This window comes from Ursus americanus, chromosome 24, assembly GCF_024610735.1.
Source record: "Ursus americanus isolate L20-20 chromosome 24, mUrsAme1.1.p, whole genome shotgun sequence".
Classification (NCBI taxonomy): domain Eukaryota; kingdom Metazoa; phylum Chordata; class Mammalia; order Carnivora; family Ursidae; genus Ursus; species Ursus americanus.
The window spans coordinates 3,350,714-3,378,384 of record NC_142150.1 but is presented as its reverse complement, the minus strand read 5'-3'; the positions used below and the strand labels follow the sequence as shown (position 1 = coordinate 3,378,384).

General features: G+C 52.2%; 1 protein-coding gene across 6 annotated transcripts in view; it reads right to left on the bottom strand.

Annotated features, from left to right (window-relative positions):
• BMAL1 (basic helix-loop-helix ARNT like 1) overlaps positions 1-27,671 on the bottom strand; it is a 100,800-nt gene that overhangs the window by 9,284 nt on the left and 63,845 nt on the right. The window contains exons 3-17 of one of the 6 annotated variants that reach the window (XM_087855287.1): positions 25,527-25,655; positions 23,108-23,250; positions 22,665-22,789; positions 21,641-21,793; positions 19,317-19,355; positions 18,953-18,994; positions 17,549-17,706; positions 15,277-15,356; positions 10,768-10,860; positions 9,336-9,453; positions 7,381-7,530; positions 4,545-4,791; positions 3,117-3,223; positions 1,636-1,786; positions 679-767 (exon numbers count right to left, since the gene is read on the bottom strand). In XM_087855287.1, coding sequence (XP_087711413.1) covers positions 679-767; positions 1,636-1,786; positions 3,117-3,223; positions 4,545-4,791; positions 7,381-7,530; positions 9,336-9,453; positions 10,768-10,860; positions 15,277-15,356; positions 17,549-17,706; positions 18,953-18,994; positions 19,317-19,355; positions 21,641-21,780 — 1,414 coding nt within the window. In that variant the 5' untranslated portion in view covers positions 21,781-21,793; positions 22,665-22,789; positions 23,108-23,250; positions 25,527-25,655. The other 5 variants (XM_087855288.1, XM_045796522.2, XM_045796523.2 and 2 more) reach the window with 5 other exon arrangements.

Sequence of the window (27,671 nt, the reverse complement as noted above, 5' to 3'; positions counted from 1 at the left end):
AGAAGGGACAGGATTTCGTGTTCGGATAGAACGGGTGAGAAGGAAGAGTCAAGGTTTCTGCAACCAGAGGAGGGAATGCAGAAAATCGGTTTGGAGATGCTGAATTTCAGGTGCTTTTGAGACTCCCGGTGCCTCTGTCCAGGAGGCAGTTGGAGAGACAGACCTAGAGCTCCAGAGACAGACCAGATGTAGCAGTCACTGGTGGAGAGGTGGGGACTGAAGGAAGCCATGCAAGCATTGGTAGTCCCATGGAAGGATAAGTCAAGTGCAGAGAGCAGGGGCTGGAGCCAAACCCGGGAGGGAGCCCCGCTTGGTATGGCACATACCCTGGTGCTGACAGACACCCTCCTCCCACTACAGGAGCCAGTGACAGTCACCAAAAGGCACCATATCCCAGTCACTGGGCAACATGGAGGAAAGCCCAAAAGGAGCAGGGAGTTTGCTGTTTCAAGGGCTTCCAGGGTCCAGGCAGCCTCAGGAAAAGCAAAAATGAGCTCCCAGTATCCAGGCTCAACAGAGAATGTGAGAGGACAACGTCCTTACTGCTCATCCCTTATAAGGCCTCCTTTCTTCCATAAGAGATGGGGGTGGAGAACACCAGCTACTTGGGGAGAGGGTACACTGGCCACAAGCAGCTTCTCACGGGCAAGCCCCGATGCCCCTGCAGTCCATAGTTACCTTCTCCAGAGGGCAGCATGCTGTCCATGCTGTGGGGGGACGCTGTGAGCTGCGGGAAGGTTGGGTCCCCGCCTTCCAGGACGTTGGCTCTGTGAACATCCCAGCAATAAGGAAACATGAGTCAGGCCTGCTCAGAACCACGCACCTTTCACCTTGGCCAAGGTGTCCGGTGTCCACTCTGGACCTGGACAGGCCAGGAAAGGAAGTGTCTGTCTGAGTGGCTCAGCAGGTCTCCTCGCTGCTTGAGAACATGACGGACAGCATCCCGGCCTGTGGCCTCACTGCCTGCCCGGGCCTTCCTGGTCTGTACGGGACACAGTCCAGCAGAGAAGGTGACTGTGGCCGCCCATGATCATCGCTACGAGGCCTCCTCTCCCGCCAGTCTGCAGGGGCACCTCGCCCCAGCCCCTCGGCTCTAGCCACAGGTGGGGGTCTGGACACCATGGGGAAGGAGACGTGCGGAGCAGTTCTTGCCAAAGAGCAGGTCCTTCCCTTCTCACCTAGCAGGTGGCAGCCTCTGAGGCAGGCTTCCGGCTGACAGCACTGGGGCTGCCAGCCTGGTGGGCACGGACACCCGGCCATCCTTGGCCAAGGCTAGTCTGAATGGGCACCTGCGTGAGCCTTGCACGACGGTCAACCCTTCCCTGCACGGCAGTACCAGGGGCGCCCAGGGTGCAGGCCCCCAGAATTCAAAAGCTAACTGCTGCATTGGGAAGGGAACGGTGCTGTCTCCTGGAGCAATGCCACAAGCCGGGGCCTGCACGGGATACGTATGGAAACATGTTCTTTGTTAGCAGCCCCTTTGGCCTCTGCCAGTCCTGAGGCTTCACAGGGTATTAGCAAGGTAGCATTAAAGGCTGTGATACTGGCTGCTGCCTGTACCCGCCTTCCCAGGTCAAGAGCCCCAGGCGTTTCTCTTTGAAGCAAGGGAGCTTCTGATACAGGGAAAACACTTACAAAACAACGGTGTTGGTTGAGACAATGTATTCTACTTCCTTGGTCCAAGGGTTCATGAAACTGAACCACCGACTCCGCAGTGTGATGAAAGAACCATCTTTGATTTTAAACTTATAGCAATTAGTCGTAATCTTTTCTCTTGTCTGTAAAACTGAAAATGCAAAGAAGCCATGAGTAGGATTCCCACAGACCAACATACTAAACTAACCAAATCCTGCCTCGTGCTCGGGCCCGGGGCCATCACCGTGTAGTAAGCCAGGGGAGCGGGCACTCGGAGAACACACAGTGTCTGAGGGTTTGATTCGGGGCCTTTGAACTCAGACTCTCCTGCTATTGTTCCCTGCATGAAATGAAGGCTCCAGGGAATAAATGACTGCATTATCGACCTCTGACTGGGATCAGCTTTGAAGGGAGCAACAAACCTCCCAAGGGCCCAGGTTCTTTTCCCATCACAAAGCCTGACGGCGAACAGCACTTTTAGGACATCTGAATCCAGGGAGGCCACTCACCTATTCAAACTTCATTCTTTTATGTCACAAACACCTAACAAGCACCTTTCACGTGCCAGGCACTGGAGATAGAGGGGAGACAGCATGGGACCCCTGCCCTCAGGAAAGGAATGAGAGGCAGCTACGCAGGGGAAGAGATCAGAGCCTCGAGGAAGGAGGGAAGAACCCAGCAGTGCCCGGCGAGTGGCAGGGCCTGGTGGGGGCAGGAAATGAGAGGTCTCTGATGCCCCTGCAGGCAGGGATGGGGTGGGGGTGAAGCTGAAGAAGTGGGTTAGGGTCACGAGGTGGAAGGTCTTGAATGCTGGTCAAAGGTATTTGGCCTTGAGTCTAAAGGCAGGAGGTGTAAGCAAGGATGTGACATTATCAAGCTTCATCTGTTGGGGCATAGACAGGACAATGCTGGAATGTGGAAGGTGGGGCAGAAGGGAGCAAGGAGCCTGACAGGAGTCTCCCACAACTACAGGCTGGGCACAAGGGCCTGAGCTAGGGCTGGAGTAGCGGAGGTGCAGAAAGGGGCCTCTTTGGAAACGCACGTCTGAGGGCAATGAACAGGACAATGAGGGAAGGAGTCAATACTGGCTCCTCTCTCGAGAGGCTGGTATGTTCCGGTGCCATAAGTCAAGAGGAAAATACAGGAAACACAGCAGGATTTTATGGAAAAGAGAATCAGCTCTGTTTGAGCCAGACTAAATCTGTATAGGGTCCGTGTAACAAGAACAAGAGATGCTTTCCAGAAACTGCACTGTCCTATGTACAGGAAAGTGCTAGGCAGTCCAAGGTGGGTTCACTGTAAGGGGATAAACAGGGCCCGGGAACATCAGCCTCTTCTCCTCAGACATGTTTTGGCCTGAAGAGTCCTGGGCTGGCTGACTCCCACATCACTGGGGGCAGATTTCTCGGGAACCTTTATGTGGACTAGTCTCGAAGCTGGGGGACACTTAATCTTAAGACCTTTTGTACAGCCTAGCTTACCTTGCCTGTGACATTCTGCAAGATGTCCTATGTCATCTTGGTGAAAATATTCGTAACATGATGTGCCTAGAAGTTCTTGTGGTAAATATGCCAAAATAGCTGTTGCCCTAGAATTTTTTAAAAAAAGAAACAGTTATTCAGACAATTAACAGCATCTCTGCCGTGGATGAACCCCGCTGCGCTGACGAGGACAAGGTCCAAGCTGGGTGGATGTATTTTTTTCATGCAATTGAACTTACCACCACCATAAAAACAGAGGGAAGAGAGAAAAGAAGCCTTTCAAAGGGGCCGTTATCCCAAGAAAGGAAACTTAAAAATGGTAACTCTATTAGTCAGATAAAAATGTGATAGAAACCCAAACCCCAGGGCGAAGCTTCTCCATTTTACTACATTTTTTTTAAAAGATTTTATTTATTTATTCGACAAAGATAGAGACAGCCAGCAAGAGAGGGAACACAGCAGGGGAGTGGGAGAGGAAGAAGCAGGCTCATAGCGGAGGAGCCTGATGTGGGGCTCGATCCCATAACGCCAGGATCACGCCCTGAGCCGAAGGCAGCCGCTTAACCGCTGTGCCACCCAGGCACCCCCATTTTTTTTTTTTTAATCAGAATGACCAAATATTAGAATCTCCAGTGGCAGGGGCTACAAGGGCCTTGAAAAGTGGCGGTGTCCTTTTCCTGCATGTAGTGACTGGTTCTAACAGCCAGAAAACTTCTCAGCCTGTGAATATTCTCAAGGAGGCCGCAGAGGGCAGCGGGGAACTGGGCACATCTGGGTGCTCAGCTCAGGCCAACTACCACTCAGCTGTGAAGGGGAGGCGGCCAGTCCTCAGGCGGGGCCCCAGTTCCCCACCCAGAAGAAGGAGACTGGACTAGATGAGTGTTGCCGCAGATCTTTCTGCAGTGGCGTCGCTCTCGGCCTTGGCCGTCAGCCTCACGCAGCTCCCGAGCACCTACAGTACGGCTAGTGAGCCCGAGGAACTTTTAACAGTTTTAATCAAAACTTCAACAGCCTTATGAGATTACCATAGCCGACGACCCCTGCATCCAAGAGCTCAGGACTAGATCATTTTTTCCAAGTCCTACGTTCCAGAATTCCAATCACAGCCGTGGTCCTGAACATTCCACACGTGTTCAGACAACATCCTATGCCTACCATTTCTCTCCTGGCCACGGACACTGAACCCTGGCGTCGTCTACTTAACTGTCTCTACATTCCGAAGAGTGTTAAGGAGAAAATCTCTGTATTTATAATGATATTCTAAAGGGTCTCTCTCTCTTTTTTTTTTTTTTTTTTTAGCAGAAATCCTCATCACTTCCTTCTTTCTTTACTCTGAGGAAAGCCAGCTGAGGGCCCAGGCTGCTCTGCTGTACTCAGAGGTGAAAATCTTGTACCATTATTGTTTGAGGGTCATACGAAGACTCTTACCTCTGGTCTACAAAAACAAACTTCCCGTCTATTGCGTGCCGAGACACGTACTCCATAGATTTCACCCTGATTTCCCCGTTCACCGGCTGCGGAACCACGTGAGAATGCAGGCGTCCGATGGCGACAAGGCAGCTGAGGTTACAGCCCTCGTTGTCTGGCTCGCTGTCCTCGTCCAGCCCCATCTTTGTGGGCGGCCAGCTCTTCAGGTACCCTGTGCTATGGATGGTGCAGAAGCTCTTTCGATCTGCTAGAAAGCAAAGTCCGCGGTCAGTGTCAGGACGGCTCTGGGCAAGCAGGCACGGCCGCCTGTGGAGGGCTGGGATGCGGGAAGGGAAGCAAACAATAAACACAGCTTTACTCTCCGGAACGGAGAATCCAGGGAGCGAGGAAGACACAGAAGTGGACGGCTATCATCCAGCATCATCCGTGCGGAGCAGGGCTGGTTATGCCCAGGGCACCACATACACCAAGGAAGGAGTATCTCTACCCGGGGAGAGGAGGGCTGCCCAGGAAAAGTGGGTAGGAGGTGGATCAAGAAGGAGGAGAGCTGGCTCAGGGACTAGAACATGAGAACGTCGAGAAGGTACAAAGCGCAGAGGCTTGTCCCGCACAAGAAACAACCGAGAGCCCCGCGTGGTGGAAGTGGAAAGGGAGAGGCGGGAGGGGCTGGAGACAGAGCTGGAAAGGCAAGTCGGGGCAGATTACTGGGGTCTTAGACTGCTTGCTAACAAATGTGTGTTTATCAGACAGGGAATGGAGAGCTTCTAAAGGTATTTAAGTGGGGAAACAGCAAAAGCAAATCGGGGTTTGGACACTCCAGGAGCAGAGCGATAGGGAAACTGGAAGAGTAAGGAGCAGGAGGAAAGACAAGCAGGAGCTGAGACAGCAGGACAGGAGGAGGGCTGGCCTCTGTACCGCAGGGAGGGTGACGAGGCGGGGAAGCACCCAGGAGAAGTTCCTGGGAACTCTTGAGATTCAGTACGAACATCAAAACATTTGGTGTGAAAGAAAGACAATGGAGGGGACTCCAACTTTTTTGGATTGAATATTTGCTGCTGCTCACGGACTCAGGGAAGGGAGAACAGAGAGCATGCTGTAGAGAAGAGGGAGAAGGATTTCGCCTCGGGGCACGCTCAGTGTAGACCGCCTGTGGATCTCAACAACAAACATATCCTTAGGGAGTGTTGACGAAGCCGCAGGGCGTACTCGTTACTGGGAAACTGCAGAACCCATGCGACGCGCCCACAGGGAGTCTCCAGTCCGTGGGGGAGACAGACGTCAAACAAGTGACCGCACGAGTAAGGCACAGGCAACTGCGGGAACGCGCTGGCGCAGTGAGCGCGGACACGGACGCCCAGCTCTCGAGGACCAGGCCAGCGAGCCGGCTGCAGGGAGCCGGGGGGGCCGGCGTTCCGTCACTGGGCAGCGTGGCCCAGCTCTCGAGGACCAGGCCAGCGAGCCGGCTGCAGGGAGCCGGGGGGGCCGGCGTTCCGTCACTGGGCAGCGTGGACGGAGACCTGGGGCGGAAAGGGGCCGAGGCATCGACGGGAAGTCGGCCCAGCTGAGCACACGGACTGGCAGGGGGTGGAGGGTGCACGGTCACGGACTCTCAGCTTCTCTCCGAGAGCCACGGGGAACACTGCAGGGTTTTCAACAGGCAACCGACAGAAGGATGTGCTTCAAAAAGATCATTGTGGCTGTCGTGTGGAGAGATGGCAAGTGTGAGGAGCGTACTTCACCAGGGGGTGAGCGCGGAGGGGAGCCTGGATCCGAGGGATACGGTCAACAGGGCGGTGGATACACGCAGTGAGGTGACTTCATGGTGGCAGGACTTTGTCACCGACCGTATGGGGAGAGGGGGTGAACTGGGCCCCAGGCGCCTCCCCAGCTTCCAGTACGTGCAACTAGATGCCGGCGGGGCCACTGACGCGGGGAGAAGCTCGGTGGTCGCGCTTACACAGATCATGTTTGAGATGCCCTTGGGAAGAGCGGAGCGGGCAGATTTAGGAAGAAGTGGGTTTAAGGATCCAGAGTGTGAAAGAAAAGTCTGTGCTAGAAATACAGACTTGGACGTAATTGGCATACACGTGGCACGGCAAGCTAAGGGAGTAGATGACATTACCCGTGGGTCAAGTGTAGACAAAGGTGGCTCAGGACAGACGAGGAGCCAGCAAAAGGAAGTCGGAAGAGGGCCTAGCACGGCAGAGGATGGGGGAGACGAGAAGAAGGAGGTTTCGTGGAATCCTAGGGGAAAGAATACTTGAAGATGGAAGAAAAATGAAGTGGCCATTGTGTCCAGCAAGAAGAAAGTCCTTGGTGAATTGAGCAAGAGTCCTGTCGGTGGACCGGCGGGATGCTCAGGGAGCAGGTGGCATCTTTCTCAACCACATTAAAACGAACCGACTTTACATGGAGGAAGCTTTCCCATGAATCTGCCGTCACTGTGACACCACCAGCGCTTTCCTGTCTCTCCTCCCTTGCGGCCCTACCCTCTGGGGGAGAATGGCACTGGCTGCAGTCCTGCGATCTGCAAGCGACTGTGGAACCAATGCCCTGCTGAGCACCCCAGTGCACAAAGCCAGCCTCCCTGGATTAGGATATTATTATTATTATTATTAAGATTTTATTTATTGGAGAGAGAAAGCACAGGAAGGGCAGGGAGAGAGAATCTGAAGCAGACTCCACGCTGAGTGCCAGAGGCCAGCATGGGACTCGATCCCACGACCTTGAGATCATGACCTCGGCCGAAACCAAGAGTCAGACGCTTCACCGACTGCGCCCCCCAGGCACCCCCCTGCCTCACTGTATTAAGATTTGAAAGAAGTGACATGGTTACCTTTTTTCTTTGAGCAGGTAGAGGGGAAATCCTTGTCTTCCACCTTTACTGAAGGCCTGTTACACTTCATCCTACAGAAGAAAGAACGTCGTGCTCCAGAACATAATCGAGATGGCCCAGGGGTTATATCTGTTTTAACTGGAAGTCCAGCTGCAAATCAACACACAAAATGTGATAAACTGAGAGTAGTATTATCTGTCAGGAGGGGGAGTGTGACCTTGAAGAAAGCCTCTTCTTTCCTGCCTCACTGTTTTACAATGGCCACACCATTCCTCCTCAGTTTAGGCTGTAAAAGGTGCCATGTGGGGAAATGGGTCGTCAATCTGGAAATGTTTCCAGATCACCTAAACGCGGCTACCGGGAGCAGGAGCAGGACCACGATCCCGCTAGGAGCACGGGCTACTGGTCTACAGACCGTGTCAGGGACAACGCGCGCCCACCATGGGGGCGACCATCAGAGGAGGGGACCCTGCCCCGGGCTCCTGCTTGGTGTCACCCCTCCAGCCTCCCCCCCCCATCTTCTCCGGAATGCTCACGGCCCCGCCCCGCCCTGCCCCGCCCCTGCTCGGCTTCCTCCAGCCGCACAGCGGGCTGTATGCACCCAGAAATCGTTTTCACTGCTCGGTCACACAGTAATTCATCCCTTCAAACCCACCTCAGCTGTCAGCTACTCGCTGATGCCTGTCGGCGCGCCCACATGAGAACGACTCCCCTGTTCTCTACACCTGGTACTATTTCTACGGTGGTACCTAGTACGCAGGGTGCTGTCTCCTTGACTATATGGTGAGAGCCTTAAAGGCAAGGACCAAACATCACCTTTTTTTCCTCACGCCACTACCAAAAATCGCCAGGGCCAGACTATAAAAGGTAACAGTCACCAGGGGCCGCGCTGAACTTTTAGGACGAGGGGTGCCTTGAACTATCAGGACACTGACCCTGTGCCTACTGTGTGCCAGGAACTGCCCCACGGGCTTCATGTATGTCAATACATGTCATCCTCACAACAGCCCCATGAAAGAGGTACTATTTTGCAGATAAGGAAACGGAGGCACAGAGAGGTTAAGTAACTTGCTCAAGGTCACAGAGCTGGAAAATGGTGGAAGCAAGACACGGGCCTGGCAATCTGAGTCCAGACTCCACCGCATTCTTTTTTTTTTTTTTTTTAAAGATTTTATGTATTTATTCAACAGAGATAGAGACAGCCAGCGAGAGAGGGAACACAGCAGGGGGAGTGGGAGATAAAGAAGCAGGCTCATAGCGGAGGAGCCTGATGTGGGGCTCGATCCCAGAACGCTGGGATCACGCCCTGAGCCGAAGGCAGACGCTTAACCGCTGTGCCACCCAGGCGCCCCAAGACTCCACCGCATTCTTAACTGCTGGAGGCCACAGCTGCCACAGGACTGACGGGAGGAGGGCTACAGGGCCTCGCGCAGGAGGCAGAGGAGCGGACCGACAGCAGGAAGCGGAAGGATGTGAACGGTGGTTCCACGGCTAAAGGAGGAAGCCAGGAGGGGGAGCGACTAACGAGGAACCACTTTGTCCAAAGAAACGTGTACATTTCACGTTTTCTTACTTTTATCTTAGGAAGCCTCCGGTGTGTAACTCACGTAAATTGAAGGGATTTTTTTTCGGGGGGAACAAATCAAACTGGTTTGAGCCCCCGAAATGCAGGAGCATCCAACTGGGAATTTCTAGATTCTGGGGGGAAAACAAACACTAAAAACCAGAAAGAATCAAAGTAGCTGTTTTTCCTCTCAGTAGATTTGGACACTGAGTTGTTGCTTCTTATGTGAAACAAAACAAAGACGAAGGAAGGTGGATGACTGCCGCGACCCAGATGAAGGGCAGAGGGGAGGGGCGAGGGGCCGGAGGCTGAGCGCGGGGCACGAGGGGCTGTCTCCGCTCAGCGGTCTGAGCCGGCCCGAGGTAGAAGCCGCAGCTTCTCCTGGACTCACTTTTTGCATCTATGAGCCGCTCCCGGGGCGCCGTGTCCGAGGAGGAGAGCTGCTCCTTCACTTTGGCGATATCTTTAGGGTGCAGGTAGTCGAACAAACTCTGACCGATCAGATCGTTCTGCAGGGATGAAGCATGGACACGAGTCAACAGCACGTGGAACAGAACTCACCCCGCAGGTGCTTAGACTTTGTCTTCCTAAGCATGAGAATTTCAGAGCTGTCCAATGAGAACATACACCGTCCAATCACTCTGCCTAGATAGAGACACGGGGAACGAGGCATCGGGAGTTTGGTTTTGGTAACATGTGAGGGGAAAAGGGCTTAACTATACGGCTACTACTATAAACAGTCCACGCTCCTCGAAGGCCAGAATCTTTCAGCTGTACATGTTCCCTTTGATTGATTTCCGATGCCCACGAATGCCCTTCTAGGGACACGGGGCGTGGGTGCAGACTCTAGCCCGAGTCTTCAAGCTCTTCGGCCACGACTGCCTTCATAACTTTGCTCGAAGACCAAGAAGAACAAGACACTCGGGACACATCCAACTTACATCCCTTTGAATGTGTACGTACACGTGTTCTTTTGAGTCTTCAGTTCTGCTACCTTACCAACTTCCCATGCAAACACCGGCAGGTGAAGGAGTGAGTGAATGAATGAGTGGGTGAGTAAAAACGTTAGGGAGTAAGTGAAAAACTCTGCTCTAGAAGCTTTTGGGAATGTTTATCTTACTTGATCCTATGAACAATCACAAAAGGTAGGGGTTATTAGGATTTTTTTTTAAGAGGAAGCCAAGGTTCAACAGAATTAAAAAGGGATACGTCATCGCAAACACAGTATCGGTGGATCCCCAATTGTTTTATCCTCTGGTATTCTATTATCTGCCCTTCCTTGTCAGATAGCCCCTTGCCTCCCACCCCCCCGTCAGCTGTGGGATATTCATTGTGTAGTAATAAAAGCATAAAGCTGCTACTGAGATCACAGTCAACCCTTCCAGGAAGGGAAGCATGGAACACATCAAAACATTTTTTTCTAGGTGCGCCTTCGCGGCTTAGTCGGTTGAGCGTCCGACTCTCGATTTCAGCTCAGGTCATGATCTCAGGGTTGTGGGATTGAACCCTGCGTCGGGCTCCGCATTGAGTGCAGAATCTGCTTAGATTCTCTTTCCCTCTTTCCCTGCCCCCACCACTCTCTCTCTCTTTCTCTCTCTCTAAAAAATAAATGAATCTTAAAAAAAAAAAAAGATTTTTTTTTAGGTTTAAATTCATTTCTCTGTTAAGAAATGACGAATTTTCTGGAAGAAGCACTGGGTGTGTGTGGGAGGACCATACGAGCGTTTTACATGTGACTTGTATATTATAATTATTCTAAAAAGTGGGGTGACCTTTCTGGCGGCTGGAAGGCTGCCCACCACCAACGGAAACAGGAGCGATACCTGGCTGTAGTTGAGGATCTTGAAGACAGACTCGGAGACAAAGAGTATCTTCCCTCGGTCACATCCTACGACAAACAAAAATCCATCTGCTGCCTAATCAGGAGAAATGGATAGTCAATTTATCACACTTTAGGAAACACAATTTGTAATCACTCTGATAGCAAATAAGGACATGTCTGCTAAGCAGCCAAAGCACAGAACTGTAGTCCTGACAATCACAGGGTGCTCACGGCTAATGCCTCAGGAGAGGAGGAAGATGCTCTCCAAGGCAGGTCCGGACACACAGATCATCCCATGGCTACAGGGGACGGTCCAAGTGAAGTCATTTTTGTTACAACATTGAGTTCACTTTAAGACTTTTCCACTGAGTGTATCAAGGTCTGGAGAAGTCTTATTTTATTGCTTTAACTATACAGAATCATAGAATCTGAGATTGAAGGAAGCTGTAAGATCAAAACTCCCTCTCCTGTCTCCTGACCACCGTCTGTCCTCCATCCGAACACTTCCATTTACAGAGCCCGCTCTTGAACGGTGCGTCTCTCCGTGGGGAGCGGTGTGTGTTGTTTTTGTGCTGATGGCCTGGGGTGGGGCTGATGACGAGTACTGTTCTCACCCCTACCCCAAACGATTCTCACGTACAAGGACTGAGGACTACTGTTCTTGAATAGCATTTCTTGATCCAGGGATGGGCTGCTTATACCCTAAGTGACACAAGAAGACCAAAGCAAAGATTTCCCCTATATTCTTTTCCCCTCCTCTTCACCTTAGGTACAGGTAAAATCTAAAGTCCCAAGACAGGCAGCTACGGAGACAGGACGCTATTCGGGAGGCGGAAGCAGACGAATACCGCAGCTATGGGGTCTGAGAGCTTGGGCTCCGCGGTCTCTGTGTGAGTCCCACCCACAGCTCTGCGGACGGACGAGCACTGGGCTCCTGCCGGGGGCCTCCCAGCAACGGCGAGGGGCCTCCATGCTCAGTCGAACTTGCCTTTATGCTCCACTCCCACGGTTCTAATTCAACATCTTGCTTTATTCACGAGTCCTCAGTCTGTTCTTGGGAAAAATCTAGAGAAACTCTATTTCCCTTCCCACAAAAGGGCCTTTGGGGACGTAATTTAATTCACAGGACTAGGAAATGAATTCGTGTGCTGGAGGCATGATAATGGCGCCGGCACCGGTGCGGCCACGAAAGCAGGAGGACGGGACCCCACCACGGCCAAGGCACGGCGCCAGGCCCCTCGGCCGGCAGGGAGCTGGGGCTGAGCTCGCCCGGCGCTGGCACGGGGCAGGGGAGGGCAGGGGAGAGGAAGAGGCTTTGCAAGCACCATCTGGAAGCCTCGATCGGTCAAAAACTGGGGTATTAATAACCTCCGCACTGCCTTGCGGACAATCTCACGTCTCCCCAGAGAAGGGTGTCGAGGCTTTTCACGGGTTTAGTGAAGTGGCACAGACGGTGCCTCGAAGAAGGTGCCTGTGACATCCTGGAGGGAACGACAGGCAGAGTCAGGCCTGAACTCGTGACACGAACAAAGTGGGTCTCAACACACCCAGGGAGAGCGAGAGGGCTCCAAAGGCCAGGGACTCGTCAGTGAGGAGAGGCTCAACACACTCGGACTCTGTTTCCCTCGGGCAGATAAACGCCACCGGGCGCCCAGGGGACAGCGGATGAGCAGAGGCGAGGAGAACGCCCCCAGGACTACGGGGCCACAGGGAGACAGGGCAGCCTCCCTCTCGCGGTAGGACAGGCTGAGTTAGTAAGGGACACAGAAACCCTGGCGGGGTCTGCCCCCTTTTCAGAAGGGGGGGACGTGGAGCATCCGGACATCACACACGATCAGGCTGCCTGCTCCCTGACACGCCACCTATGGACGCCATTTTGAAAGCTCCCAGTGGTGAAAGCAGTCCGTCAGATGTGCACCGGGAAGGAAAAGCAGAAGTCCGGTTCCCGCGGCCGAACCGTCCAAGCACCATCTGAGCGGACCCTGCCTTCCGCTGAAGCAAATTCCCGGGAACTGGGCACCGGGAAGTGGCGAGGGACTGGATGGTGCTTCGTCACCACGGACATGCACCAGGGAGGGCAGAAGAGTTTCATCAGGGAGACATGTCACCACGGTGTCCTACAGATGCTGGAGGACACGGAAGTGCAGGAAAGGCAAGCCCAAGATGAAGTATTTGGCTTCAGTGGCATGAAAATCCTTGTTCCATCCCCTGACAAGTGTGGGCATCGGACAGGAAATTTAGAAGAGGAGAAAGTTATTGAGCATTTGCCCTTACAAAAGGAGTTTATATATATGTAAATATATACAGACATATAAATCTATGTTTGTACATTTAAACCTATATATGTAACAGGAACTTCATATACTTCATATATAGGTGTTCAAAATAAAACACATTTGTATCTATACACACATATTTTCCTTAAAAACATCAAATTAGCAGTAGGGCAATCAGGACCAGCCACACGACTTGTGGGACCCAGGACAGAATGGAAACGTAGGGACCCTTGTTCAAACATTATGCCCTTCCAGATGGCAAGAGCAGAGTGTTAAACCGAGCGCCAGGCCCCGTGTGGCTGCAGAGGCTGCAGCCCGTGAAGCCAGCTCTGGTGGTTTCTCCAGAGACGCTGCACAGTTTGTATCTTAACTGCAGCAAGTCCTCCCTGAGCACGGGGACTGCTTTACGAGGAAGGATGGAGAGAGGAGTGCAGAGCTGCGTCTGAGGAACTGTGCCCCGAGGGAGGGAGCCAAAGGACCATCACAAACTTGCCGGGATGCCTGGCCCCCCCACAACGTGCTTACTGTTGACCTGGATTTACTTCGAACAGTGCCACGCACATAGAACTAAGTCTCAGAAATATTCGTGGTATTAGTGAACGAAAGACAAGAAGGCATGCTTATCAGATCTACCAGTCGCAAGAAGCTTTGAAGGATCGCTAACGACAAACTGGAATGTAGGACCATCCAATAAACAGATTTTGACAGAAACAGAAGTTCAAAAAAACTAACCACACCTATTATAGGATGGAAAAAACTTGGCCTAACAATAATCCCTAAGAGAGTGGGAGGAACAGTATTTCAGCGGCCCAAAACATGGCACTAATATGATGGCTTCTGCGGCAAGGAAGGCACCTGGCCCTTTCAACCCCAAGCCAATCAGACCACAGCTGAAGCCCCGTACTGGGTCATGAGAGCCACTTCCGGAGGAAAATCTAGCTAACGGACATGGCTCTGGAGTGTGTGTGGCCAGCGCTGATGGGGGACTCTTGCCTGCCTCTACTGTGGTGGCTGGAAAAATCTAAATCTTTGCTGTGAGGCTAGGGGTCATCAAGTAATATCTTCTGGAGAAGCTGACGTCTACTACAGGGCTTTCAGGAAGGCATATTCTTTCTTGAGGAAAGGGACAGCTGGTCTAGACACTCCCCTGGCCCCTTGTTTCTGGCTGGTGTGGCTACACTGAGGCAGCAGGCTGCACACCAGCTCAGCATGACTGTTTGTGAAGACAGCCAGAGACTGGCTCCACCCTCGCTGAGCCAGTACACCAACCCCTCCTGGCCTACCGCGGGACCGGCTATATTTGGGAAACAAAACCCTATCTGTTCATCAGGTCATCTGTTCCTTGCAGCCAAAAGCTTTCCAATTGAGAGAACATGTCAGGAGGGGATGGAGAGAGAACGCTGCAGTAAGCACACGGGCCAGACTTACAGAGGACTAGAAGCCAGGCAGAATGGAAAGTCAGGGTGATGACGGAGTACACCCTGGAGCCCAAGGCCCGGCAACCGTCTGCCCAAAGAAAGGTGCCCAGACGCTGTAGGCGCTTAGCAGGCGAGGTCCACCCTGGCTGTGGGGGGATGGAGGTGGGTTATATTTTTCTCTTTTTCTGTTTACAATCTGCAAGAGGACAGGCTTCTGAATCCGGTTTCTTTCCCTTCAGTTTCGAAGTTGCTCTCGCTCTACCCAGAGGCAGACCTGACTCCACATGGAAGCCAAGTTCACGTGGCGTCACCTCTACCGGGCCTCTCTGCAGAGACGAGCAAGACAAGCGAGTGCCTCACCTTCCCCATTTCTTTTCGTCCTTGGGCAGGGAGTCTTTGGAAGCTTTCTTGCTTTGATGGGATCTTGGTGTCAAGATGTACACGGATGTTTTTCTGCTAGCGGTCAGGTGAGGGACAAGATAAATTCTCAGTTGTTATCAGTGTCTGTCGCTTTCTAAAAACGTCATGCAGGAATGGGGTTCTTAGCTACCTAGTGTAACAAAATCTTGCCTCCTTCGATTTAAAAAATCACAGCAGCCTGGGCCTTCAATTTTTGTCTAAGCAAGGGTGGAAGGGGAGGAGGACAACCTCCGGGAAGGACTATGGAGACTGTCCAGACAGACAGACAGACATGGAGACCCGAAAAGACAAAGTTGGGCTCAAAAGGTCCAATGTTTAGACACCAAATTCCCACACTCTGGTACCTCACTCTGAAAGTTTAAGTGTGTATAAAACAAGCTCATAATTGTGACATACCCTGAGAATGAGGTGTTTCAATTCATCATCTGACAGAAAAGTCGGTTTGTAGTTTGCTTCTGTGTATGGATTGCTGGCACCTTAGGGAGGGAAGGAAAGAAGACAGTTGGTACACTTTCTATTCGGGGAATGGCTCATTCCACTCCACCGCCTCCCGCCTTCCAGATGCGGCCTAGTCCCTACCACCCTGGACTCCAATGTTCTCTTCTTTTTCCTTAACAGACACAGGGCTAGATGGCGCTTCGGACAGAACCCACTGAAAACACACCACCGCTGCCCTCAGGGGACCTAACAGGCTCGCTCTGGTCACTGTAGGGGAGCCACAGGGTAATAGACGGAAGTAAAAATCTGCTTCAAAGAGAGAAGGCAGCTTTGGAAGCCAACCACAGAGGCTCCCGGGAGGGTTCCGTCCTCCCAGGACCGACATTAAATGCGTTGTCTAGCAGTCCCTCAAATGACCACGCCGGGCCTTCCTGGGAGATCACCCCGTCTGCGAGGCCCTGAGTAAATAAATACACCGTAGATGGCGCTCGGGGTGTCTCTTCATCGGGGTGAGGTAAATGAGCTTGGCAACTGGAGAAGTGCGTTACTTCAGTGAATACAACTCTGGCTCCTTGGGCTGAAAGGGGACAAGATGCCTCAAAGGCCATCACTGTGGCATCGTATATGGGAACATCACATAGGCATCATATAGGAGGAATCGTAGAGTAACAGACAAAAATGCCAGCAGCAAATGACCTGGAATCTGCAAAAATGGTTAGAACAGTGAAGAAATAAAATGGGGGGGGGGTGCTTGGGTGCCTCAGTCGGTTAACTGTCTGCCTTCGGCCCAGGTCATGATCCCAGGATCACGGGATCGAGCACCGAGTCAGGCTCCCTGCTCAGCGGGGAGTCTGCTTCTTCCTCTGCACCCTCACACTTGTGCTCGCAATCTCATTTTCTTAAGATTTTATTTATTTGACAGAGAGAGACAGCCAGCGAGAGAGGGAACACAAGCAGGGGGAGTGGGAGAGGAAGAAGCAGGCTCACAGCGGAGAAGCCTGATGTGGGGCTCGATCCCAGGACCCTGGGATCACGCTGTGAGCCGAAGGCAGACGCTTAACAACTGAGCCACCCAGGCGCTCCTCAATCTCACTTTCAAATAAACCAATAAAATCTAAGAAAGGAAAGGAGAAAGGAAAGGAAGAAGAAAGGAAGAAGAGAGGAAAGGAAGTAGAAAAGATCTGTAACAATCCCCAGTGCCACGGTGAAGGAGATGGACAGAACATGTCCGGGACTTTTATATCAACTAACAAGGCACACACTGAGCCACATCCCTGCTTTTTGTAACTCGAGATTTGTCCCTTATTTCCTTCCAATTTAGTAAAAACGAGCTCACGACAATCTCTCTGACCTTCCCTAACAGGAATGTTTAGGTGCCACGCTCACAGCACAGGACGCGACGCTGACAGGTCTGAGTAGTGATCAAAGGTCAGACGAAACCGGCTACTTGTTCCTGGTGGCTTTGTGGAAACAAAGACGCAATTCTTCTACCACGCAGGTCAGAGTTCTGACTGAGCGCCACTTTCCAGTTTCCTCACAGGTCCAAGACGGGCCACGGAACACGCCGGGCACAGTGTCACTAAGGTGCCTGTGACACTGCAGATTTCTCCTGCGGTTTGGAGAAGTCACTTCCACGTTTCTGCCTCTGTGTTCTCACCCACCCCGCGCTCAGAAAAGACGGAAACTACTGCCTCCCTCGTGCAGAGTCTATCTGGTTTGGGAAAATTCCAGGAACATGAAAATATCATCAGTGTTCATCCCTGACAGGAAAATGCGGCAAGAACCATCAACCAGTGACTCACTCTTTAAAGGAGCCGTGGGCGAATTTTCCTCCTATAAAGAGCCACGGCCTTCCCTGCGTCACCAAGGGCACCTGTATTTCTGACGGGGATCACTGGGCGGGTGGGGCCCAGGCGCACGCACACCTGCAAGATGTGGGGCCTCTCTGATATGCACGTAGCCTGCTTATCACAGCCGCGTGCACACACGTGCCCAGACCACAGCCTCTACCCCCGGGCTGCACGATGGCAAAATCCCAACTGGTTACCCACGTAAGCTCAGTAATCACTTCATCTGGCATCAGGTCTAGTGCTGGCAAGGTCAGGCCTGTCACTCAAGGCTACACACCGGCTAATGACAAACACGGTCTTGGGGACCCAGGCGCACCCCAGGCAAGGGAGGGAACATCTGCGGGCAAGGGCATCGAGGACAGCGGAGCCCGAGGTCTTACCTCGCAGTGTTTTCATGTGCTGAACGGCCATCCTCAGCACAGTAAGTTTGTCTAATTTCCTGGACATGGCGTTGCACGTGGGCACCAAAGAAGCCAGTTCGTCGATGAAACTGTTCATTTTATCCCGACGCCTCTTTTCAATCTGACTGTGAGCCTCCCTGCACAACAGGAGAAATGATTTCTAGAAAATGAAGCCAAGCCTCAAGGACACAATGATAAAAATAAGTCATCACTGTCTCGGACCTTCCCCGACAGGGCACATTGAGAATTTGCACAAGGCTTTGAGCTTGACTTTTCTACTCACGTCACCAAAAAAGTGGCCTCACTACCCAGGATCGGTGTTACTTGTTTGTATGCTTATCTCATGCTTAGAATTAAGAAGAAATATTACAAAAATTGTCTGCTCAGAGTAAACTGGATTGTTAAGGTCTCGTTTCTTTTCCTCTCAGCCCCTGTAAAGTCGGATTTTAAGATGGGTGTGGAAGGAAAGAGAAGGGAGGTGGAGTGATCTCTGAGGTTTGTGAGGAGCCCGCTGTGTGGCCTGTCAGAGCCTCACTGACTGAGTCACTCGGTAACTAGCGCTGCCATCTTTGGATCAACCGCAACTCCACCGAGATACGGCAGATGCTACATCTGACCCAAGGGCTTCCTGTCCCTCCCAGGAGTGGCCGCCCGTCAAGGCAGGAGGATGCCTCCTCAGGTGCACACGCTCTCCCTGACTGGTTGGTACCTGCCATTTGTAACTGTCCCCTATGGAGGCGCATTGCCAGTGGAAATGTAGTTTGCTGCCATAGCAACAAAGCCACCAAGAGGGACCTCCCACCAAGGCTAGGCTGTGCGGGGGAAGCTACAAGTCTTGGGCCAGTTGAATTCTGCAGCCCTGGTTCTGTGGCATGACAGCCTCAGATGGCCCCGGAGCCACAGGCAGGAGAGCAGAAGACCCACGTGGATGGAGTCAGCAAGTGTGGCTGGAGGCAGGAGGGACCAAGTTAGACAATCTACTCAAGGGAGCAGGCAGCCCCATGTCTGGTCTTGCGGTGCAAGAAGGGCCGCTTTGAGAGGCAAGGCCCAGCCCAAGAATGGAGTCACGGAGCCAGGTCACCTCTGGAGGGCCCTCGAGTCAGGAAGGGGCAACCTGCTGGAGACGGCCAGGGAAGAGCTTCAGCCTTGAAGGGCTTTCTGCTCCTTCCAAAGTCCCCTTCAGGTTAAATGTGCTTAGATAGCCAAGAGTGAAGGCCAGCTCAGTGTGGAGAGGACACGCGGCCCACGGCCACATCAAGCCAAGGCTCCCACCCCCACCCCCGAAAGGACGCTTAGACTGACAGGAACCAGACCCATGGGGCTGCCTCAGCTGCACCCTGAGCACCCAGAACCAGGACCGTTTATAGACAGGTCCATGCTTACCTTGCATTTTTGATCCTTCCTGGGTGCTCTGTGTATTCTAACCTGGAAGGGAAGGGGGTAAATAAAGCATAAAGATCAAACACAATCCCTGGGAGACTAACGGCAAAGTTACACATCTCTCTTTTCTTCCCAGCTTCACTCATTTCCCTACTTAATCCCTGTCATCTCCCTCGATACACATAAGCGCTCTCGTTAGCCACACTGGGGGCCGGGGGCCGGGCAGAGCATTTTGAGCCCCAGGCTCATAGCCTCCTTGCTTATCCCCAGTCAAGGGCACAGGCGGGACCTGCACCAAGTACCAGAACACGTAACTACGCAAGGCAAATAGCTAGCAGGGTGAAGGTCATGACTAGGTTCGTGGTACCTTCCATGAGGGTCGTCTTTGTCTGTGTCCATGCTTTCTCTGAAAAAACAAGACAGAATGTGAGTATTTGTTACTAAAGACATACAAAGCAGCTTCTTACAACATGGAAGGCTCTCATTTATCCAGAAAGCAAATAATCAGGAAGTTCAAATATCCACAGTATTGATGATTGACGTAGACTAGTCAAACACACACAGCTTGCCCCTACTGTGCAACTAGGACCGGTTTTCCAGATGATCGAACAAAAGTTACATATGGTCACCAATAGAGTTTGCTGTTAACATATTTTATGCCGTATTTTGAAAACTGGAAATACACAGCATTTATGGAAATTCTTAATCAGAGGATCCAAATAACTATAATACCTGATTCCCCTCATCATTCTGGATAAATGGAGCCTATTCTTTTGCAAAACATACCAAGCCTCAAATATACATGTACATACATATATATTTGGTGTGGGGGATGAAGTGAGGAGGGGAGACCAAAGAACCCACAAAGCAGCTTTGAGCAGAGTCCCGAGGCAGCTTTTCAAAGACACAGATACACAGTGTGCCGGTTCTCAGCCAGGTGGGAACACCCGAGGCCCGAGGAACTGGGGGAGAGGGCATGAGCGGGGCTGAGGGGCATGGAGCCTTGTTTGGCCACAGAAGGTCCTGGGGTCACAGCAGGGAACTACCTCCCTTTTACAGACTCCAGAGACTCGAGTTTCACAGCACCTCATGGTTCAGTAGAAAACAGACTAAAATCCTCCAAGGAAGGAGTTCCAAATCCCCCTGGGGTCAGCTCACACCCTTCTCCAGCCCCTAAGTTTATCACCAGGAGGACACGGCCTGGCACCTGGACCTCTCTTTCTCTTTTATCCTGTAAGAACAGAGGAGTATGGCCCTTCACACAATGTAGTCTCAAGGGCAAAAACAACCTTCCTCAGGAGCACTGAATCATAGCGTGGGCATTCTAGAATAGTGGTTCCCAACTGGAAGCCCTTGGTTGCCTCCCCGGAAGAGAGTTTCTCTAGTTAGTCCTAAAGAGCAGAAGGCAGGACTCAGGCCACGGGGGAAAACCAAAACTCTCTCCCCCCTTTTGTCTTGGCTTGTATCTGGTCACGGAGGCCAGGATGGTCATCCCAGGGGAAGAGAGCTCCGCCTGACTGATCAGACACATTTAGCATATTGAAATGACAGGGAAAGGGATGAGGGGTGTGTAACAGGGTCTCCACGAATCACAGAAGATTTGTAAATGGGGTCCATGAGGGAAACCTGGAGGTCTTGGGTGGGGACAAGATTGGAAACCACAGGTTTAGATAGCAAAGGTCTTAGAAGGCACCAGTGAATCCGTCCACCCAAGACAAGTGGTACGTGGAAAACATCTCCTGGCCTCCCTACTGGGGAGGGACTGCTCCAGAAGAACCCGCTCGGTCCTCACACCCACTCTCCATCCCCTGGGCGTTGGCTTGCTCAACCATCTGGGATCACTTACACATGAATCATAGCACCCCCTAGTGGGCATCGGGCCTTCAGCCCTTGTGCTCCCCAAATTTGACCTGTGAACTTCAGCAGAAAGGACATCTGCTGTGGGGGAGGTTGTTCCTTGGAGATTTTTCCCTCATTAAACAAAAGAAAACCTCTTAAGTGGACATCGGGATAAGATTCCACGCAGTTGCCTCAACAAAACAAACGTGCCTTTGAATGTTCTAGGCGGCAGTCTATTCCCTGGGCGTTTGTACAGATATACAAGAGTTGACTGTAAGTGTGAAAATTTCTTACTCAAAAGAAAAGTCATCACGTCTAAAAAGAAACAAAAATACTATTTAATAAAACAGGTACAGACTAATTTGAATAATGTTTCAGGGCAATACCCATGTTCCTACAATACTCTCCGAGACGGCCTGCACGCGCTCCTTCCACAAGCAACTGAGGGCGTCCTCAGAGCCTCAGGCCAATCACGGAGACTGCATCCAGAGCCTTAGCCATCTTGCTCAAAGGAACCGAGGAGGCCAAAGGAAAAGGGTGAAAGGTAGACCCTGGCTTTAAGGCTCTTCCTTTTCCCTTGACGTGGAACAATTTGGGGACAGGAGGGGGGATGGGAGGGTCTCAGCAGTGCTGGAGGCTTCCTCCTGCTCACAATCCGGGGGGGAGAGAAAAGCAAAACAGAACAAAACAAAAACAAAACCCACTGTGGGGCCACCTATTGTTGGATCTGTCGGTTCCATCCCTTTCCACAAAGAGGACCCCTTCTTCCAGGAGGAGCAGCAGTTGGCCCCTCGATGTGCCGGGAATGGACACCAAGGTTAGCCAGAGGAAGAGGAGCCCAGAAGGCCTTACTGGTAGTCGGTAGAGCTGCCTTTCCGTTTGCGGTTGCAGTCCATGGCACTGGTGCCGAGGGGGCTGGACAGCAGGTCGGTGGGGCCCGGGGACATGAAGTCACTGATTGTCGAAGAAATGTCCATTCTCTGGTCAGCCATTGGAGGTCTGGAACTGGTACAAGGAGGCACAAAGGTGAATTCTACAGGCTCTTCTACTGTGGTGGGGGGCCAGGGTGGTTCCACGGAGGGTCGGGGTACTGCTCTACTGCACTAATACACCCCCCCCCCCGGCCAACTGGAATAGGGACCTGGAGGGATGGAGAGAGGAGCGAACATGTTTTTCTTTTTCTTTCTTTTTTTTTTTTTTGACTTCATTTTTCTGAGAGAGAGAGCGCGCACAAGTAGGGGGAGCAGTAGAGGGAGAGGGAGAAACAGGCTCCCCGCTGAGAAGGGAACCCAACATGGGGCTCGATCCCAGGACCCGGAGATCATGACCTGAGCTGAAGGCAGACGCTAAACTGACTGAGCCGCCCAGGCACCCCCCCCCCCGGCTCATCTTTCTGATGAAGACCCAAGTTCAGAGCAACTGGGTAGCTTCTCCTGGGTCCCCTTGCCAGGGCATGCAAGAATAATTCCAGAACCCAAGGGTCTAGGAGTTAGAGCCCAGTGCCCCTCCCACGGAGGGGACCAGATATTCTCTGACAGTTCTAATTTTATTTTCTTACTGTCCATAAAATAAATAGGATTTACTGCTTATCTTTGTGTTTTTGTTACGACTTTTGTAAAAGTCATAGGAAAGCAGAAAAGATCCTTTCTCAGACTGTGAGCCCCTCTCCAGAGCCAGGAAAATATGGTCCCTGTCTGTCACCAGACCAGGCAAAGTCTGTCCTGTCTTCCCTGACTAGCCTTTGTGCCCAGCATCCCCTGCCAGGAAAACCTGCATCAGGACATAAAGACACCGTAGACCAATTTGCAGCACATTCTGAGAATTCACGTTGTATAAGCGTGGCGTCAGCCGGCCCAAAAAAGGGGCTGCCGAGTACCTTGCAAGGGACTCCGACTCCAAACCAAGTTGAAGAGGGCCACTCACTGCCCACAGACGGGGTCCCAGCTCCACACCACGGGACTGGGACGGTCACTCCCGCTCTCTGGGCTCAAGTTCCTTCATCTGCAAAGCAAGGGGGGACGGTGAGCTCAGTTCCCCGACTGCGGTGCCGCCCACGGATGGGTGCACCAGGGCTAGGTATGGGCCCACTTTCCACTTTCACCACTCCTGCCGGAGGGGGCATCTTTGTGCTCTAACCACAGGCACTAGAGCTATTATCTCTCACTCTAAACGTCTAAAAGCAGGACAAAAGGGAACACACATGGTATGTCTCCGTACATTCTGGAACACGGCTGCCAAAAAGCTCCGATAATTTATACTCCCAACAAGAGCTCCTGTCAATCTGAAGGAAAGCACAAAACCCCATTGGTTTTTACTTGCATTTTTAATTGATTACGGATGGTGTCCCTATGTTTATAGGCATTGCTCTGGTTTCCTTTGTGCCCACTCACGTCCTGTTTTTCTACCATATTTTCTTCAGTACGGATGGGCCTCCTAACTCATGTTCACCTGCGCACCTGAACCTGGGGGGAGAAAAGCACACAATGAACTGGCTGCTCTCACTTTCTACCCACGACCTCTCACACCTCCGATGCCAGCGCTGCCCCGTGATCCTCGACTCCCCTGCTCCGTTTATTCCCCCCTCTGCGACCAAGAACGTCATACCCTCTCTTTTCCCCTCAAGCCTCCAACAGCTCCCCATCCTTACTCTCAGCAGCTACTTGGCTTTCTACTCCACTGAGAAAAGGGAGCGTGTCCATTGGCGCACCTAGTGCTGCTGGTTAGAACAGCCCCCCACCCCCATGGTGGGGACCCCATCGTCTCTCACCCCTGAAAACCATCACCCTGGAGTCCTCTCCGTGCCACTCATCGTGCACCCTCCACCTTCTCCACCCTACTGGATTACTCTCGTTTAGATACAAACAGCTCTCGTTTGGGGGAAAAACCACACACTTTTTTGAACTCCATTCCCTTCTAGTCAGTACCCCAGTTCTCTGTTTCTAATTCTTTCCCTCTTACTCACTATAAACCAACTCAAATTGGGCTTTTGTCCTCATCATTCCGACAGAACAGCCCCCGTTATGCTCCCCGGTGAGCTCGTCGTTGCTAAATCCAGTGACTGGTTCTCCACTCCCTCCCTACTTGCCCCATCCCGACATCTGCTAGAGCTGATCTCTCCCTCCTTGTGGTCTCTTGGCTTTGAAGAGGCCACCTCCTCATTGTCCCCTTCTATCTCAGTGGCCACCCATTCCCTGACAGTCTCTTTAGCAGGTTCCTCCCCTGCCCCCACTGCTACACGAGAGTCCTGCAGATGTCCTCAGACCTCCTGTCTATACCTACTCCCTAAGAGATCAGTCTAGATTCGCTGCTTCCAATATGACCTAGGCTCTGAGAACTCCCAAACTTATACCTCTAGCCTGACTGCTCTTGAATTCCAAACTTAAAGGACCATTTCCCTGATGCCTCCCTTTGAATATACAACAGAGACCTCCAACTGAAACATCCAAACCAAACCCCTGGTTCTCAAGCCAAGTGCCTTCGTGATGCTCATATCAGTAAGTGGGACTTCTGAACGCTCAGGCCCCAAACCTAGAAGTGATCCTCCTTGCTTCCTTTTACAACCTGTACCCAATCATCAGAAAATCCCATCAGCTCAACATTTACAAAGACATCCAAGTTTAACCACTCCTCTCCTTTCTCCTCCATATTCTGCTCAAAAGTCACTTTGGCAGTGAAGCTTACCTACAACCCCTCCCCCAATCCTCCCTAACTATCCCCACCCTGCTTAATTTTTTTCCCATGGCCCCTATCAATAATCGACTGCTTTATTTACTAGCTTCCTCTCCATTAGACTATGAGCATCAGAAGAGCAGGGATTTTGTTTAGTTCACGACTCGCACCCTAGTAGCCTGGAACACTTTCTAGCATGTAGTAAGTACTCATTAAATAGATGTTGAATGAATAAGTTTGTACATTAGGAATATTCATTCCTTGTCACAGGTCATAAATATCCTCCCCCTTTTTGCCTTTTAACTTGGCTTACAGTATTTGTATGAGATACTAAAAGTGACATGTTTAAAAAAAAAAAAGCCCTTTTCTCACCCCAAATATAAATACCCTCTTTACTCATATTTTGTAATTTATTTAGCTCTTAATCCCTTTGGAAATTACTTTTGGTATACTACCTAAGGTTGGAGACTTCTTTCCCTCCAGTGGATAGGTGACAGTGCCACCATTTACTAGACCGGACATTCTGTTACCCACCATTTGAAACGCCACCTTTACTGGTTTATTGTCTATTTCTGGACTTCCTACTCTGTTCCTTTGATCTAGTTACTTCCAATCCAGGACTACACTATTTATTATTGTGGCCTCATAATATATTTTACTATTAGGTAGAACAAACCTTTTTCCTCTTATGACTTTTCATTTTCAGAAATTTCCTGGTTATTCCAATTTATTCTTTGAGAAGCATTTTATAATCATTTAGTCACATCAAAGGCCCTAACGGGCGGCTGCTAGAAGTTATCATTATCACGGACGGGAAGAGAAGTAGGTCAGGGAGGAGTGCAGAGTCCTCCCCTCAGGCTCTCAGGAGGCTTTGGGCCACCTGTCAGACACGGGATGCCACCTCAGGCCCCCACGCCCTCTGCAGGAGGTAGGCTGGAACAGCCAGACTGCTGCAGGAGGTAGGCTCTCCCGAGTCTCAGGGCCGTGGGCAGAAGCCACACTTCCTTAAAGGACTACCGTGGAAGCCGTCAATGATAGCAGGTGGGGGCTGGGGGTGCGATTTTGTTACCTGAAGCGACAGTTCTCAGAGCTCAGATCCACCTTGGGAGGAGTAAGGGGCCACTGGACGTATGGGTCACCTCAAAGCGATTTTCATGTTTTGTAGTTTCCTTTCAGGCAGTCAGCTTCTTCCAGAAACCTACAGTGGGGCCCACAAGAGAAGAAAACCCACACAGGTCACTTGGGGGAGAAACACGGAACCACCCCCCGTCCCAGCCTCCAGCCGCCTGCTCAACTGCACTGCGAGCACGAGCAAGGAGTCCGGCAGGAGAGCCTTGCTATGAAAACAGCGCCTCTGCAATGATTAAACATGGATTCTCGGACGCGGCCTTAAGAGAAAGAAGGTAATCGGACTTTTCATTTCTCCGACCGGTCGAGCAATAGAATAGCGAACATTTCTAGAGTGCGCGCTTGGCGTCAGGCACCGTAGATCCGCTGGTTTTCTTCACTGTCTGGATGAGAAGACGGAGGCAGAGAGACTCAAGGAGGACGCTCGGGAGGTCCCACGGTAGGAGGGCGCAGGGGCTCCGCAAGCCGCACCACGGTCAAGGCCAGCCGCACGCTCTCCCAGGCGAGCCGCCTGAACGCAGACAACAAGCAACCACGGAAAACGGGCCCCAGGACACGTGAAGTCAAGCCCCACGTGCCCGGGCCCACGTCCGAGGGCGCTGGGAGCAAGGTAAGACGCCCGAGCACCGTGCGGGCGCACAGTCAGGGCACAGTCAGGGGCGAGGGGACGCCAGGTAGCAGAATGGCCTGCCGCCCTGCCTCCTGCCGCGGGCGGGACGGGGCTCTCTGCGTGGCCCTGTGGCCGCTGCGTCCGGAAGAACTGGCTCTACGGGAAGAGGGCAGTGCCGCCCTCCTACTCCCTCCCGGCGCTGCCTTGAGGAGGCAACACTCAGGCTGTGAATGGGCCTTTCCTGACTTTTCTGCAGCAGAAGTCCTAGGGTGACACCTTCCACTGGCTACGTCTTACAGCCCTTGGGCTACCTGGGGCTTGTGTCCAGGACTAGGGCTGCTCTTGTCCTCCCAACTCACTCCTCTCCACAGTCCGATTCAGACACCCTCGCTGCCTCGGGAGCCAGCCAGTCTGCACACGTGCAAACCGCGTGACAGGATCTTGGCCTTCCAGTCCCAGGGAGCAGCCTACGGACCCCAAGTCCCCAGGGCAGTGGGGCCCAAGCACTTGCCATATGCCCCCCCCTCCCCCGCCTCGGTCTGATGCCCCACACAGGTCCCACGCTCTTCTCCAGCCCCCAGATGAGCACTCTAGGACCCACGTGGGCGCCCTCTCCTTCCCTCACCCCACTAGCCCTCTGACAAATGGACCCAGCCGCTCCCCTCTGTCCCCTGGCCACTGCCTCCATCCAGGCTGCTCTCCTCCCTACACTTGCCCCTCTATGCTCTGGTCCCAGATAGGACACCCCCTTGTTTAAAACACTTCAGTGGCTTTACTGCGCTTCCAGAAGTGCCCTACCAGGAAACAGCAAACCTCCACAATGTGCTTGCTCGCTTGCGTCCTGTCCCGTCTTGCCCTGGCCTGCCCATCTGACACCCAAAGCGCTCGGCCGCCAGAACACTTAAGTTCTCAAGAGCACGTGGCCTCAACTGCGCTCACTGCAGGCGTGGCTCCCTTGACCCACTGGTCACCTGGTGAACTGCTGCTTTCCATTCAATTGCCCTCAGGTGGCACCTCCTCAGAGAGGCCTCCTGGCTCTGCCTGTGCTGCTCTGACCCTTCTCGTCACACCTGTGGCCTCTCCGCCTCCGCCCCATGATCTCACTGTTAGGGGGCTCCCAATACCACACCCGCTCTTTCCCCCACTTCTCCGAAACGTAGATGAAGGTTCTCAGTACCAAACTCCATGTGAAATTTCTGCTTCGGACCAATTGTTCCAAGACTTAAAATTTACTTTATAGAAATAATGAACGCTAACATAAATTTTGGCACTATATTTTGCAAAACCAAAATCAGAAGGCCTTGCCTGGCTTTGGGCTCCCTGCTCGTGGGGAGTCTGCTTGCCCTCTTCCCCTCCCCCCACTTGTGCTCTCTCTCTTGTTCACTTTCTCTCAAATAAATAAATAAAATCTTAAAAAAAAATCAGCAGGCCTTTCTTATATGCTTGGACCAAGTAAGGAAGCTGAATCGGCTGTGA